We start from the raw sequence: 15,260 nt of genomic DNA, 5'->3' as shown, positions 1-15,260 counted from the left end.
AAAAAAGATGCAGTACATAATAGAAAGCTAATAGTAATAAAATAAAATGCACTGTAAACTGTTTTTTCTTTCATTGCTCCTTACGTTTTAAATATATTTGCCCAATGTTTCTCCAAAACGTTGTCTAGTTTTTGTCCAAGTGCTTTTATTATTGTGACTGACTTGACACAAGCTGATTGGTTTGGTGGATTTTTGACAAAAGAGGAAGTTGCGAAGCAAACCCTGTAACCCAGAAAGCTAGCTGTATTCCTGAGCCGCCCTAGTAAGCACTGAGAAGGGAAATAACAGGAACAAGCGCGCAGAGTATTATATATGTAGTGTTATTACAAACGTGCCTAACTTAAGCGTGCATATTCACGCGCTTTGAAATTACGAACGGCGAAGGCAAGTTGACAGCTAACGTTAGCTAGCTAACGAAAAGTATGCCTTCATCCTTCTAGAAAAGCTAGCGAGTTAGCCATCCGCTGCAACGTTAGCAGCAGGGTAACTTAGCTCCGGACCGCTGGACACAGAAAGCTAATTAACGTTGCACGTTTTCTCCGGTGCTGGAGCTAGCGTGGACTAGCGTTACATGTTCCGTACAAAACAAGATTTCTATATTTAAATTTAACGGCGAATGGAATTACACGACAATGCAGCTAACTGACCAATTCGAGATAGCTGATTCAATGTTAAGCCTATGTGCTTGGTAAGTTTGGCGAGAACGCGCTTTTATTCGAGCAAGGTATAAAAAAATTCGCATTATTTGAAGTCGTTATTGTACGCGAAGTCGACCACTTCAACCGTCGCTAGCTAGTTGTGCGTGTCGACCTAAACGGGCGATGATGAGCCCCCTTTGCGGCTACGTTAGCCATCAACACCTTAGCTAACGCTAGCTACAGAATTGGCTAGCTAGAGAGCTGATGTTGGCGTATTACTGTAATTAATCCGAGAACAAGTAAACTGAAGAAAGCATCTGAGCCAGCTAAACATGGTGAGTATAACTGTAAGCACGTTATTTGCCCAGATATTCACGTTGTCTGCCTGTCTTATTTAGCTAACGTGGGTGCGTAAGCTTTTCATTCGTAACGTTATATTTGAACAGGAAGGACCCACGGTTATATTTATAATGTATTTGAATGTCTTTACACATAGTTAAGCGTGTGTGAGTGTGTGCAGTGCGGTCCTCTGTGCCATATAACGGTTTACGAGAGACCAGGTGACGTTATTTCAACGGGATGTGACAGCTCGTTAAGCCATTTCACGGTACAAGACGCCCATCTTGCAAAACAGAATATTTGCTGCGAGTAGTGTTGAGCCTCGGCAAGTTGTGGCTTATTCGAGGAATTCAGACCTGCCTGCCACAGGAACTGCTCTTTAAAATCTCGATTTGCTATCTCGTTTATGCTAGGCAGGGCCCAACTTCCTCCACCTGCCAAAGCGTGGTATTACATCGGCTATAACGCAGTAGTTTTAATTACAGCTTGATCTGGATTGTATGGCCACGATTATAATGTGCATTGCAAGCTAATCTATATGAACAAGTAACATCGCAGATGGGAACTACTTTACGAGATTATGCTAAAGCGTACAGTGATACTTGTTCAATGGATAACGTTGTGCAGGCATGAACATACATGCACGTGCAGATTATTTTCCAACTCACTAGATTCACGAGTGACCCACCTGAGCAAGATGGTACATAAGCCTGCAAGCAGGAACACACAAAAGCTCTCCTCTTTATATCAGCCTACAGGGCAAGATGTTGAAGTTGCACATGCACAGGCCTCCACTGTTAACATCTTTATGGATAAGAATGGTATCACACACTAAACGCATAATTAATGTGATAAATAAGATGCTTGAATGGTTATGTATTTTTCGCTTCACTGCGTGGATGGGTTTCTTGTTTGTGGAAAGACAGTTTAGCATCTGCTGTGCATGTACACCGCATGACAAGCACACAACTGAATCTGGTCAAAGTGGGATTTTTGTCATACCAATTAATGTTGATTATGACACAACTATAGCATTGAGTTGTTTGGATTATGCATCTTGTCAAATGTAGTCTAAATTGTGTCTTTTTTTCTATCATTCACTAGGCTTCAGAGGAGTCATCACTGCGTGCACTGGAGAGTCTTATGACTGAGTTCTTCCACAGCTGCACAACCAATGAGCGAAAGAGAGAAATAGGTTTGTACTGTAAAATGTACTGTATACTGCAATAGACTGTAGTGTTTCACTGAAGAGCTTTTTTTCCCCACTTCCTGTGTTGTGACGCATTACTTCAAGTCAGACTGCAAGTGAACTACTTCATTGTCATGTACATTGGCCAAGTCTACTTCCTTTTTTTCTGCAGAAGAGCTGCTGAATAACTTTGCACAGCAAACAGGAGCGTGGCGCCACTGCTTGTTCTTTCTCTCCAATACTCGGAATGAGTATGTGATGATGTACAGCCTCACAGTATTTGAAGTAAGTATGTAGGTGTGAAATACACGGAAACAAGTATTGTATTACAGCTACTAAGAAGATACATTGTTTCACACAGTTTCCTGTTTCTTAATTCCTTAATTTCTGCAAAACAAGTTAGCTAAATGTGCAATACATTTTGCATGTGATCACTGCATATCTGAGGTGCTAAAATCATTCATTTGCAGCATTATGTTTGCAGTGGAAAGTGCATTAGTAAACATTCAGCGGCATTATTTTGTTATACAAAACAGCATTTTTCACAGATTACACATATTTTTGAGAACTGCTACAAAATGTTTGTCTGTATAGATGTGTTGTCTCCTTCAGACATAGCTTTGACAGCTGATTGTTCCCTTTTACTTTCAGAACCTGGTGAACAAGATGTGGATCGGTGTTGCTTCACAAGACAAGATGGAGATTCGCAGCTGTCTGCCCAAACTCCTACTTGCACAGCACAAATCAGTGCCCTATTTTATCCGTAACAAGCTGTGCAAAGTCATCGTGGACATTGGTCGCCAGGACTGGCCAATGTTCTACCATGATTTCTTTACAAATACCCTACAGGTAAGCCCTGCTGAAAGATTTAGTGTAAGCTTCAATCATCAGTAACTGGGTGCTGTTTTATGTGTTCTTTAATACTTGACAAAAGTTGACAAAAACAACAAGATTGCAAAACCATTGCTTTGCAAAAATGCTCTAAAAAGTGTCCCTCTCCATTTACCTGTCACACACCAGTGAAATGTATTCAGACTGCATTTCAGCTGCTCTCTACATTTAGAACAATGTATTCTTTAGTGTTTGCAGTCACTGTATGTTATGAGGATGTGGCTGTACACAAACAAGTGCAAAGATTATATTATGACCCACAAGAAATCCTACAACATTGTACTATAACTTGGAGGAGATTTTGAGCAGCAAAGAAAGCAATATATTACGTAAACTTCAGGTTGTCCCACAGGAAATTGTTCAGCCAAGGTGCTAAACCATGTAAAGTAGACCTTGATGCTGCTAGTCTCATGACGAATTTAAAGAGCAGATGACAATCTAAAACCTCATTTATATGTTTGCCAGTTTCTGTGTGAAGGTTAATGTTTCATTTCATAGTCGTTCATTTATTGTAGTGTTATATTAGCAAACATGTACTTTTTTTTTTAGACAAAGTATGCCCACCTCCACTATAACACTCAGCGAGACACCCTGAACTGTCAACCACAACTAGTCAAACATTCTCGGAACAGTTTTGAAGGACCTGCATGTAGTATGTTGACTTAATTGTCTGTTACTCTTTCAAACCTGCAGTTGATCCAGTCTCCAGCTCTGGCTTCACTGGGTTTGGTGATGTTGAAAACCACATCAGAGGAACTTGCGTGTCCTCGAGAAGACCTGAGTGTTGCCAGAAAAGATGAGCTGCGTAAACTGCTGCTGGAGCAGGTACCCACAGTGCTTGGACTGTTGACCGGTGAGAACAACCTTTTAATACTTTGTGCAAAGTGATTACCTGACGGAAATCTTTCCCAGGTGTTGCTGGTAAGTGAACGGTAGTGAATTGTATCTAGAAGTAAATCAATAGTTTTTGGGCAAGAAGTACAAAAGACAATTATACTCTAACTGTTTAATCTTATCACAGTTATGTTATTTAGTTATGGTGCAGAACTACTGGTTGATACATGCACGTATTTAAGTGTGTGTGTGTGTGTGTGTGTGTGAGAGTGAGAGTGAGAGTGGGTTAACGGTGCAAGGGATGTGAAGGACATCCTGAAATCCAATCCAAATTTCTGACTGAGGTGCATCTACAGAATGAGATTTGAATTTGAATTGGATATACAAACCACCTATGGTCTAACCAGCTAATGAGGTTTGAATCTGACTTGGGAAATTCTGTTTCCATGTGTTTTCTTGATGCCCAAACTTGATTCAGGCAGCCAGTCAGAACAAATGTTTTGTCGAAAAACCTTCAGTTTCCATGGATAATTAGTTTATTGATACTTGTTTTTCAGGTATTCTGGAGACCTATTGGGACAAGCACAGTGTCATAGCTTCCACCCCGCCTCCGTCACCAACCTCAGGGGAAAGTGGTGAGTGAATTGTCTGTTAGTTACAGAAATACTTGCTAGTAATGTGGTGATGAATATGGAATAGTTGTTGCTAGTTTGTATACCCTAACATTGAAAACTACGAGCATTTTATGGAGTGGTTTGTTGTGTGTTAATCAGACTGATTTTTGTGTTTCTGTCAGTGGAATTGCTGGGCAGTTTATTTCAGGGCAGCCAGTACTCAAAGCTGCTTTGCCAGCCCATGGCTGCATTGGACAATGAGAGTCAGCATCTCTGTTGTCTTGTTTTGGAGTGTCTGGCTCACCTGTTCAGCTGGATCCCATTGTCCACAAGCATCACACCCACCCTGCTGGCATCCATTTTCCATTTCGCACGGTTTGGTTGTGATCTTCGGACAAAGGCCAAGGCAGGATCCTTCATTTCCTCGAACTCCTCCTCTACTAACGGTCAGCTTAATCCTGGGACAATGACGCCAACATCGAACGGAGGCGGGAGAAATGGACAGCAGAGTGAGGGCAACAAGGTGGACCGTGCCCGGCTTGGTGTACTCGCCATGACCTGTGTCAATGAGCTTGTGTCAAAGAACTGTGTGCCAATGGATTTTGAGGAGTACCTGCTGCGCATGTTCCAGCAGACCTTCTTTCTCCTGCAGAGACTGACACGAGAGAATAACGCCCACACAGTCAAGAGCCGCCTACAGGAACTTGATGAGAGGTATTGCTCAGTCCATTAGTCTATGATCATTTCATAATAGTTTGGGATATCACAGATGTGGTAAGGTGATAACGTTAAGTTCAGTGACTTATGAGCGCAAGATGTTTGTGTTGACTAAATGTAATGGTTTGCTCAGTTATTGTTTTCTCTTTCATCTTGCAGTTACTTGGAAAAGTTCACAGATTTTCTGCGCCTGTTTGTCAGTGTTCACTTGAGGCGGATTGAGTCCAGTCCTCAGTTTCCAATTGTAGAGTTTCTTGGCCTGCTTTTCAAGTACACCTTCAACCAGGTAATGATAATTCTGTCAAGCGGTTGCTTATGCAGTACAGCACAGGTTGATTTCTAGAGATTCACCGATTGCAGTTGTCTTGACCAATTCCAATTGCAATTTTTTTTTTAAAAGTCCGACCTGCCTATTCAAGTTATCACACATTTGTAGATGCGACTGGCAAAAAAACATCAGAAATACAAGACTGAGCCGATTAATCAGTGCATCTCTATTGATTTCTACCGGTTTCCTGAAAAATATAAGTTCTAATTACAAAACCTGCTTCTCATTGGTTTTCCAGCCCACCCATGAAGGCTACTTTGCCTGTTTGGATATATGGAGTGTCTTTTTGGATTTTCTAACAACCAAAATCCACAGCAGACTTGCTGACAGAGAAAGTGTTCTAAATAGGTAAGTCGTTCATAAAACCTATTTATTAGTTTTTAAACGCCAATGTTTGTTGTTGCTTTTGTTTGAAATGTGCTTGATTAATATATTGTGTGTGTGATTCCACAGGTACAAAGATGCCCTAGGTCTTCTGTTAAGGGAAGTTCTGAATCGCATTCAGTTCAGATACAATCAGGCCCAGTTGGAAGAGCTGGATGATGAGACACTGGATGATGATGTAAGAACAATTTACATATATCTTTTCACTGTCTGTCAGTTGCACATCTTTACTTAATACTTTATTCCCAGTATATCTGTATCACAGCTTTATAATAATAGTTTGTTCTATTATTAGCATATTAACTAATTTAAGAAATACAAATTCCACTTCAAAGTCTTGGATGTTCTCCTTCGTTTGGTCACTATAGCAACAGACCGAGTGGCAAAGGTACCTGCGTCAGAGTCTGGAGGTGGTTGCCAAGGTGATGGAGCTGCTCCCATCCCATGCATTTTCTACCTTGGTAAGAGATCATTGTTTGTGTCACCTTGGCATTTTGATGTATGGGCATCTTAAAGGGCACTTCGCTGGAGTGATACCATTTAAGAATACAAGCAGTAAATTGGCTGCAGGAGTAGATATTCCTCAATGCTGATATGGAAAGGTACTTCCTGGGTTTTAAATGTGTTTAGTCTCTGCATAAATGCCTAAAACCTTAAAACACCTAAAACATGTTGTGTTCACTGTAGCTTCCCAAAACATAAAAGGGATTTTTTTTGACGTGGTGTTATATGAGGTAGCCTTAGTGGGTGTATTGCCTACAGTAGATGTTGATGACCTCCCATTTAGAATACTTTCACCATTAGATTATAGCAGACAGCCCCGTTCTGAGAGGGAACTGAACTGAAAGCAAAACTTATCTATGCTCTCTTCGAAGACACTAGACTTTGCTGACAAGAATGGTATGGATCATTTTTACTTTTAATTCGGTTCCCCATCTGAAAATATTCTACATAGCGTATACATAAACTGATATAGATTGTTTTATTTATACTGATATTTATTTTTTAGGTGGGCCTTTATTTTATGTGGCTAAAATAAGTTTTGCTACTGCCCCGATCCACTGCAATATGTTGCTTTGCTCCTGTGCTGTTTCTGTTTGCTTCTCCAAAATGGGGGCGTGCAATAAATTATTTGACAAACCACTTCACATAATCCAAACTATCCCTTTTTAACACAATACTGAGTCCTGAGTATTATACTGAACTACAAAGCTGATGGTTCAGATGAAAAACATGAACATAATAATGTATTTGTCCGAGCGCAACACATTCGAGAATGCATTTAGGTGTTTACATTTTTTTAAAGAATATTTAAAAGAAACGGAATATTTTCACATGGCTAGGGATTTCATTAATATGTCTATGTCTCATTTCTCTTTTCTCTCTCAAGTTTCCAGTCCTCCAAGATAATTTGGACGTATACCTGGGTTTGCAGCAGTTTATTGTCACCACTGGTACAAGTGAGTATTTGAGGAACAACCACATCGGGTGATGCTAATTCAATATAGTTAAATGTTTGCGTTGACCTTTTGTGTTGTCCTTTCAGGTCGGAGGCTTAATATCACTGCAGAGAACGATTGCCGTCGACTTCATTGTTCGCTCAGGGACCTCAGCTCTCTGCTCCAAGCTGTCGGACGCTTGGCTGAGCATTTCACCGGGGAAGTTTTTGCTGCACGTTTTAATGACGCCCTGGCAGTGGTGGAGAGGTCAGCGCTCTCATACACTTCCAAATATAGATCAAAAATATACAGAACCTCTTGCACTCTCTTTACACTTGACCAACCTTCTATTCGGAACACTACAAGTAAAAAGCTTTATGAATAGGTGATTCTTCTGCATACATCATGAGTTTATGAATAAAAATGTTTCTTATAGTATGCATTCTGCAATTTCAAAAGTCAATTTTACTTAATCTTTAACTCACTCTTAAGGTGCTAGGTTTCTGTTTTGGCATCCTAATTAAATTGTTAAGTTTTAAAATGTTATCAGTGTTTTTCATACTATACTAAGTGGTATGCATATGTGCGGTGGTTGATTTCCTGTTAACTGTTGCTCCATTAAAAGAGTGAATTGTCACCGTGTGTTTCTGTTTTAAGGTTGGTTGAAGTGACTTGCTACGGCTCTCAGACCAGCCTTTATGACCTGGAGACCGCTGTGCCTTCTGTGCTCAAGCCAGACCTCATTGACGTGTGAGTATCACGTTTAAAGCAAAACCCGACCCTAATGTGGATTTCGCACTATTTGTATACAAGAACAATTGTTTGGAAAAGTTTCAGTTACAAGTAACAAGACAACACTGTTCTGTTCTTAAATGGTCTTTGCAGCAGCACAGACAAAATAATAGTACTGTTTGTGAGAATTTGTGACACTTTTTCCACAGAATAGAAGCTAAAAAATCATAAAAAACAAAATAAAACATGATTGATACTTCCATTAATATATTAAACCCCAGGCAAGTAACATTGGAAATGCAAATTTGGAACAAATTAAGATAATCTGTATAAAGAAGAAGCAATTCTGTTTTCTGAGTTCATATGTTTTTAATTGTGTGTGTTGTGTTGTTGCATATTACAGACATGCACAGTCCCTTGCTGCTTTGCAAGCCTACTCTCATTGGCTTGCACAGTTCTACAGTGAGGTCCACAATCAAAACCAGAGCCAGTTCATGAACCTCATCACATCTACAATAGATGCCAGTAGTCCACTCATCACAGCGAAGGTAGATTGCCTCATACTCGTGTTTAAATGTGATTTATGCTGAATATCGTATTTGAATCAGTAAAGATGTTCAGATTATGGGTCAAATATAACTAAGGGCAGTTCATGGTAACTTGATGTACAAACATGTTGAAACAGTAGTTCATTAAGGAGGAAGTATGACATGGGAAATATGTATTAACACTTTTATGTTCACAGGAGCTTCTTATTGTGTTTATTTTCACTTTATTTATCTGGTCTTTTTTTGGTTAATATTCCCGTTGTTTGAGTGTTACTGTGATAAAATGATGTGCTGCAACGTACTTTTGAAAACGAGGGGGAGATAGATGTTTAGGGTTTGGAGATAGTGAAAAGAAAAACCGCATGGACATGCTACTAAATAGTTCATATTCCAACACTTGTCTGTCTTTAATTTCAGGTACCTGAAAAGTTGCTGCTCTCAGCATGCCATCTGGTGCTTTCCATAACCTCTACAGTACGGCCTGTGTTCTTGGTCACTTTGCCAGCTGTTCGGAACATCTTCAACCTCATTACAGAGAATCAGACCCGCAGACTCCCCCAAGAGGTAAATGTTTTCTGCTTTTGTTTTCCATACGATTGATTGCAACTCAATTACTTCTTTGATTTATGTGTATGTTTGTGTGTACATACAGGCTCACATGTTGGTGTGTAGGGCTTTGTCCAACATGCTGCTGCTCCCATGGCCAAATTTACCAGAGAGTGAACAGCAGTGGCAAACACGCTCCAACAACCACGCCAGCCTGTTGGCAGCACTCACTCGAGACTATAAGGGAATAAGAGGGACAGTGAACAATACTCCTCGACAGCCCGATCTGGATAACAGTCAGTATTTATTTTACTTTCTTTTATTTATTTACTCTCAGACTGTTTTTTTAAAATTGTACTGACAGCCTTTTTCACATCCTGGCGTTCTTTGTCCTGCTTTAATTGTGTTCTCTGGCCGTCTTTTTTCTACTCCAGTGAAAGCAGTGATACAGCAGACCCTGCCTGTGCTCAGAGACATAGTGGACAGCATCTCTGGGGAATCAACCAAATCACGTCAAATCTGTTACCAGAGTCTTCAGGAGTCTGTCCAAGTGTCCCTCAGCCTTTTCCCAGTATTTATTCAGCAGTCAGGTCAGTGTCTTTCATCCACAGTTTGGCTATCCATCTATAGGTACATGTGTTGAATCTTGGATCACTCATCCAGTCCATCCCTTCGCATTCTGTTTTGTTCTTGTCCTATTCCAATTTGCACTGTACTTCTCACCCATCTACTTGTACATGCATGATGATAACATTACATGTAACTAAAGACCAGATCCATATATGTTTGTATGTCTCAATGTGAGTGACACTGCCATAATCACTGCTGTAGCAACTGGTATTTACAGATGCAGCTAGTTTGTGTCAAATATCATAACAAAACAATTCGTTTAAAACCTTTGACATATTTACTCAGACTATTACTATATCCCGACAGCAGAACATGAGGTGGATAATCTGTGGGGAAAAAAATCAGGCTCCTGTGTCTCCCTTTAGCGCTCCTAATAGCATTTGTAAGATTCCACTGCACCCAAAGGAAAACAACCAACCAGAGCTGATGGTCTCTAACACAGCTGTCAGTCGCTGCTTGCTATGCTTGAGAAATACGATCCAATTGTCAAAATAGGTGGCGATCAAATATGATCAAGACTCCTTTACTTGATTGCCTATTTGTCGCCTCAAATGTTTTCAGAAACATATTTTAGTGTGCTCATGTACTACTGTCAGGATATTGTGACAGTTTGACCAAATATGACCATATGGAAGCTGTTTTGACAAAATACAATCAATAATAATTAATACAAAAAATCCTCAAGACTTCAGCAAACTTTGTCACAAGAGGACATCTGACTGGCCGGCCTTCCTAATTACCACTTCTCTTTCCCAGATGTGACAGATGAGATGCTGGCCTTCTTCTTGACGCTGTTTCAGGCGTTGCGAGTCCAGATGGGTGTTGCCTTCACAGGACAGATCATCCACACTTTCCTCAGCATGTTCACCAGGTTAAAAAAATATTTACTTCACCGCAATTTTTTTCTAAACAAAAAATAGTTGTCGCAGTAGGAGTATTACACCTTGTCTAGATGGATAAATGTTTAAAGGTCATGGGGGAAACAGTGAAAATGCTGGTATCACTCTTAACACTTATTCATGTCATTTTTATATGCTCTAGGGAACAGCTGGCAGCCAGTATTTTGCAAGAGGGCAGTGCAGGGTGTAGAGTGGTACAAAAGTTCCTGAAAATCCTGCAGGTGGTGGTGCAAGAGCCTGGTCAAGCTTTCAAGCCCTTCCTGCCCAGCATCCTCTCTTTGTGCATGGAACAGGTTTACCCGGTTGTGGCAGAGGTCAGTTGCATTAACATCATTCATTCTGCAGTTTTTTTCTTTGATTTTGTTTCTTCTGGATTGATTAGCCTACTAACACCTCCAACATGATGTGGTGTTGCTTCTTATTACTGTCCTGTGGTGAAAGTACCTGCAGTAACTAGTAGTTAATTAACAGATTCATTCACTTGTCTTTGATAGCGGTCTTCCCCAGATGTCAAAGCAGAGATGTTTGAGTTGCTATACCAAATACTTCACCAAAACTGGAGGTACTTCTTTAAAACGTCAGTCTTAACAAGTGTCCAAAGAGGAGCTGCCGAAGATACCATGGAAAATGAGGCCCAGTTCACTGCTGCCATGCAGGTGTGTGTAAATGTGTGTCATCAGTGTCAGCTGCAGTTGGAGGATGAGAGGAAAACAAACCCACAGCATCACTTTATTTTATTTGGTTATTTCTCTTATTTTGCACTTTAATTTTATGTATTTGCTTAATGCTGCTTGATATATATGCTCTCATGTTCCTAATTGGTAAATCCTTTATCACAAATGGGGGGCTTGATTCTGAAAGAAGCTTGAAAAGGTCTATTTAAATGCAATTATTAGTAGTCATCCAGCACCTTATATCCAGCATGGACAGCTGACAGCCCCCAGCAAACTTGGGCCTCGATCAGCTGTCTGCACTGGACCCATGGCAGGTGGTAGTGTGCAGCAGCCCGACATGCTGCAGCATGGGTCCAACAACAAGCTAACTGTTAGTTTGGCTAAAGCAAGTTAATAACTGCTCAATTAAACATGGGAAGTAAAGAAACATAAATCTGACAACAACAACAAACAAATCGAATAGCCTTGACAAGGTGATATGTATCTTTTTGTCAAATTATAAAATTAGCTAATTGGACAGCACTCATGGATACGTTTATTGTTAAATCTACACCACCTCATTTTCTGACTCGTGCTGAAATATTTGTTTACAGGCTTTTGGACAGTCTTTCCTGCAGCCTGACATCCACATCTTCAAGCAGAATATCTGCTATTTGGAGTCACTCAACAGCAAGCACAAGTTGTATCACAGAGTAAGTTGAGCTTTTACCTCGGTATCTTTTGTTTTTAGAGGTGAAGCATGTCATGGAGGGGAGTTATTCACTGAGTTTCAAACTCTGAATTTCACTCATTCTCCTTTACCCAGTGTGAAGATCGTTTTCAAGGGGAATCATTTCATTCATTATCAGATCAACATTCAGCAGGAAAGGACATACCAATGCTAACATGTCAGTTCCTACAGGCAAAAAAATCATGCTGCTCAAATGTTTTATTGTAAACTTGTTGAATGTCCTAAATCAGGTCAGAATCCAGTCCATTTGTCTGTCATGCACACAATCTCAGAACCCACAGAAATAATTAAAGCAAACTCTTGCATAATATGTCCCTGATGAAAGAATTCACCTGTAAGTAAGGAAGACATTAATCCTCCACACACTAATATATTGAGAGCAACAGTGAGTGCTTATAACCCATCTATAGACGCCATTGTCATGACTTTGTTTTGATTGTGCTTTTAGAAGCTTTTCCGGACTTCGATGCTCTTCCACTTCATCAACGTGCTGCTGCAGGTCCTTCTCCACAAAAGTCACGACCTTCTTCAGGAGGAAATCACACTTGCCATTTACAACATGGCCTCTGTCGACTTTGATGCCTTTTACTCGGCTTTCATGCCAGAGTTCCTCAATGGTTGCCAGGGTGTGGACTCCAGCCAACGAGCTGTTCTAGCTCGCAACTTTAAGCTTGAACGGGTAAGAATTAAGTTTTTATTTTTCTCGACATGGTTTTTCTTCCCATTTAACTCAATTATACTGAAATCAAACCTTCAACGCTAACATATGAATTTGCTTTGTAAGTTATCATTTAACTAATGGGTTACTATGGCAATGTAATTTGCGAGCTGTTGGCACGTGTGTTGCATTAGACAGACAGGATAGAGCTGGTTGTCCTTTAACTACAAGGTGGCATGTCAAAGTGTTCTTGAGTGAGACATTGAACCCCAAGTTGCTCCCTATGTTCCTAAAGATGGTTAGGAGGACAGTTTTAATACAAAATAAAGGCCTGGTTCCTCCTAATTACAAAATTATTATATTTTCATACTAAAGCTAGTGTCCATGAAGATAGTTTGGTATTGTTGGTCCAGGTTTTGAGACCCAAAATTTGGAACAAAATTTTAAATAATTTAGAGTTCTAATCTTAGTAGAATAAAAAAACACATGAGTATGAAAAAGTGACAACAGCCAGCAGGGGGCGACTAATTTGATTGTATAAAAGTGTATGAGAAACATTATAAACATGAGTTTATGGTCTCAATCACTAGTTTCAAGTCTTCGTCATTAGAGCATGGTGTTCCTTTAGTAAATTATGGTCCAATTTAGAATAAAATATACACTAAAGTTGTGACTTTGTCTGGTCTGGGAGTTGTCCTTACAACTTTGACCCTTGCATAGTGTGATTTCAGTTCATGAAAGTTAATTTTCACCTTTTTGGTCACCTAACAATTAATTATTCAGTGTCACAAAGATGGTGACGGCCTAAATGCCTAACTCTTTTAAAATGGTAATCCTAAATGGGTGACATCACGGTGATTACGTCCTCTTCTGACATGCAGTCTATGTAACATACTGGTCATAACTACTAGTGTGTAGACTTATCAAAGAAATAATGTATGATGGTTTTAAAACTTCCATTTTCAGTATCGCACCAGTACATTTCTGTGCGTCTGTTGTGTTGACTTTTCTGCACTTCTTCTGTAAATTAATATCCCCGTTTCTTCCTCTTTTCTCCAGGACTTGCCTTCGTTCACTCAAAGTGTGCAGCGGCTGGTGAATGACCTTCGCTACTACAGACTGTGTAATAGTAGCCTGCCGACTGGCACCATCAAGCTATAGCACAATGACTTCTAGAACCACTTTGCACACCGGCTATGATCTTCAAGGACTGCCTGTGCTGACCACTTTGCCCAACACTCCTTCTCCAATCCAGCTTTGCTCCACCTGTTCAAAGTAATGGGAAGGAACAACACGCATTGTATTGTCGAGTAATTGGAGGTTGAGAACGCTGCTGAAGTTTCTCTTTGATCTCTACTGTAGAAGGTTGGCGCATTATTATTATTTTTTTAAAAGCAGTGCCCTCCCAATGTGTTGCCAATGATAATTTGGCGAGAAATGGAAACATGGTCTGCAGTTGGCTTTTGCCCGGACCGGAGCAGTCTGAGCCAGGCCTTCTTTCCCACGTGTCCACAACAAAGCTGGGCTGGGACTGAGCACTTTCAACTCATTTTGAGTTTTTAAAATGTCTGCTTTTATTAATTTTGCCTTCAATTTTTTCATCTCCAAAGGAGACAGACTCTCAACTTAAGATCTTTCATATCATTCCATTCTGAAAAAGAGAACTTGCTTGATTAATAAAATGTTTTTTTAGTAAAACTCAGGTATTGATTAATTCATGATTTTATTGATCCACGCGCCCAGCTCTTGCAGTGTTGTGATAATATTGTTTGAGAGAATAATGGTTGTATTAAGAGATTTAAGATTTTGCTGTATGTTTACACTGTTTTTCTTTACATTTGTCAATGGCTTCTTTATAAAATTACATTCAACGTAAATTCATACACATCAACTGCTGAATACTTAGTCAGGATTTTCTTTTTTTTTTAACACAAATAATAAATTGGCTTGGGTCTTTAAAGAGCCAATGATAAAATAATTATAATAATAATAATGTAATTCTGAGAAATGCTAGCGTTTGACAGATATGAACCATCGACAGACAGGTTTAATGCATGGCATATGACGGATCACGTGACAAATGCTGAGGGCAGCAGCCACTGGCAATGTTTAATAACACAATGTTTGATAATCTTCTCTGTAGGTTGAAGTCCCAGTGAGGATTTAAGCTTTAATTGCATTGTCTCTTGCCATTATCTATCCACAGGTGTAGATTCTAAGATGTTTTTACATCTCTAAAGCAGTTCTTGACTGCCGTCTTAATACTTGAGTGTAAACTGAACTTGGGTGCCTGGTAGCAGCAGTCCCAGTTCAGGAGCTCCTTTTTCTGAACCCCTAGGTGGTTTTGTAGGTTAGAGCAGGTCGCCCACTAAACCGAAGGTCGGCAGCACTGTCCCCGGCTCCTCCAGTCGGCGTGTTGAAGATGCTGAACCCCAAATTGCTCCCAAAGGCTGTGCCATCAGTTTGTTGA

The 15,260-nt window shown here is 40.0% G+C and overlaps 1 protein-coding gene across 1 annotated transcript; it reads left to right on the top strand.

Annotated features, from left to right (window-relative positions):
* Window positions 1–245: 245 nt before the first annotated feature.
* On the top strand, window positions 246–14,488 carry xpo6 (exportin 6). The gene is made up of 24 exons (XM_084037069.1): window positions 246–973; window positions 2,082–2,172; window positions 2,339–2,451; window positions 2,818–3,015; window positions 3,751–3,910; window positions 4,449–4,526; window positions 4,688–5,219; window positions 5,382–5,508; window positions 5,789–5,898; window positions 6,004–6,112; window positions 6,303–6,395; window positions 7,325–7,394; window positions 7,481–7,640; window positions 8,031–8,123; window positions 8,509–8,653; window positions 9,071–9,217; window positions 9,306–9,495; window positions 9,634–9,789; window positions 10,586–10,700; window positions 10,871–11,042; window positions 11,223–11,384; window positions 11,996–12,094; window positions 12,581–12,811; window positions 13,850–14,488. The coding sequence occupies exons 1-24, from the start codon at window positions 971–973 to the stop codon at window positions 13,949–13,951; spliced, it is 3,456 nt and encodes a 1,151-aa protein (XP_083893195.1). The 5' UTR covers window positions 246–970; the 3' UTR covers window positions 13,952–14,488.
* The last annotated feature ends 772 nt before the right edge of the window (window positions 14,489–15,260 follow it).

Source organism: Eutrigla gurnardus (assembly GCF_963514095.1).
Source record: "Eutrigla gurnardus genome assembly, chromosome: 20".
Lineage (NCBI taxonomy): Eukaryota > Metazoa > Chordata > Actinopteri > Perciformes > Triglidae > Eutrigla > Eutrigla gurnardus.
The sequence above is the reverse complement of the archived record's forward strand: the minus strand, read 5'-3'. Positions and strand labels throughout refer to the sequence as shown.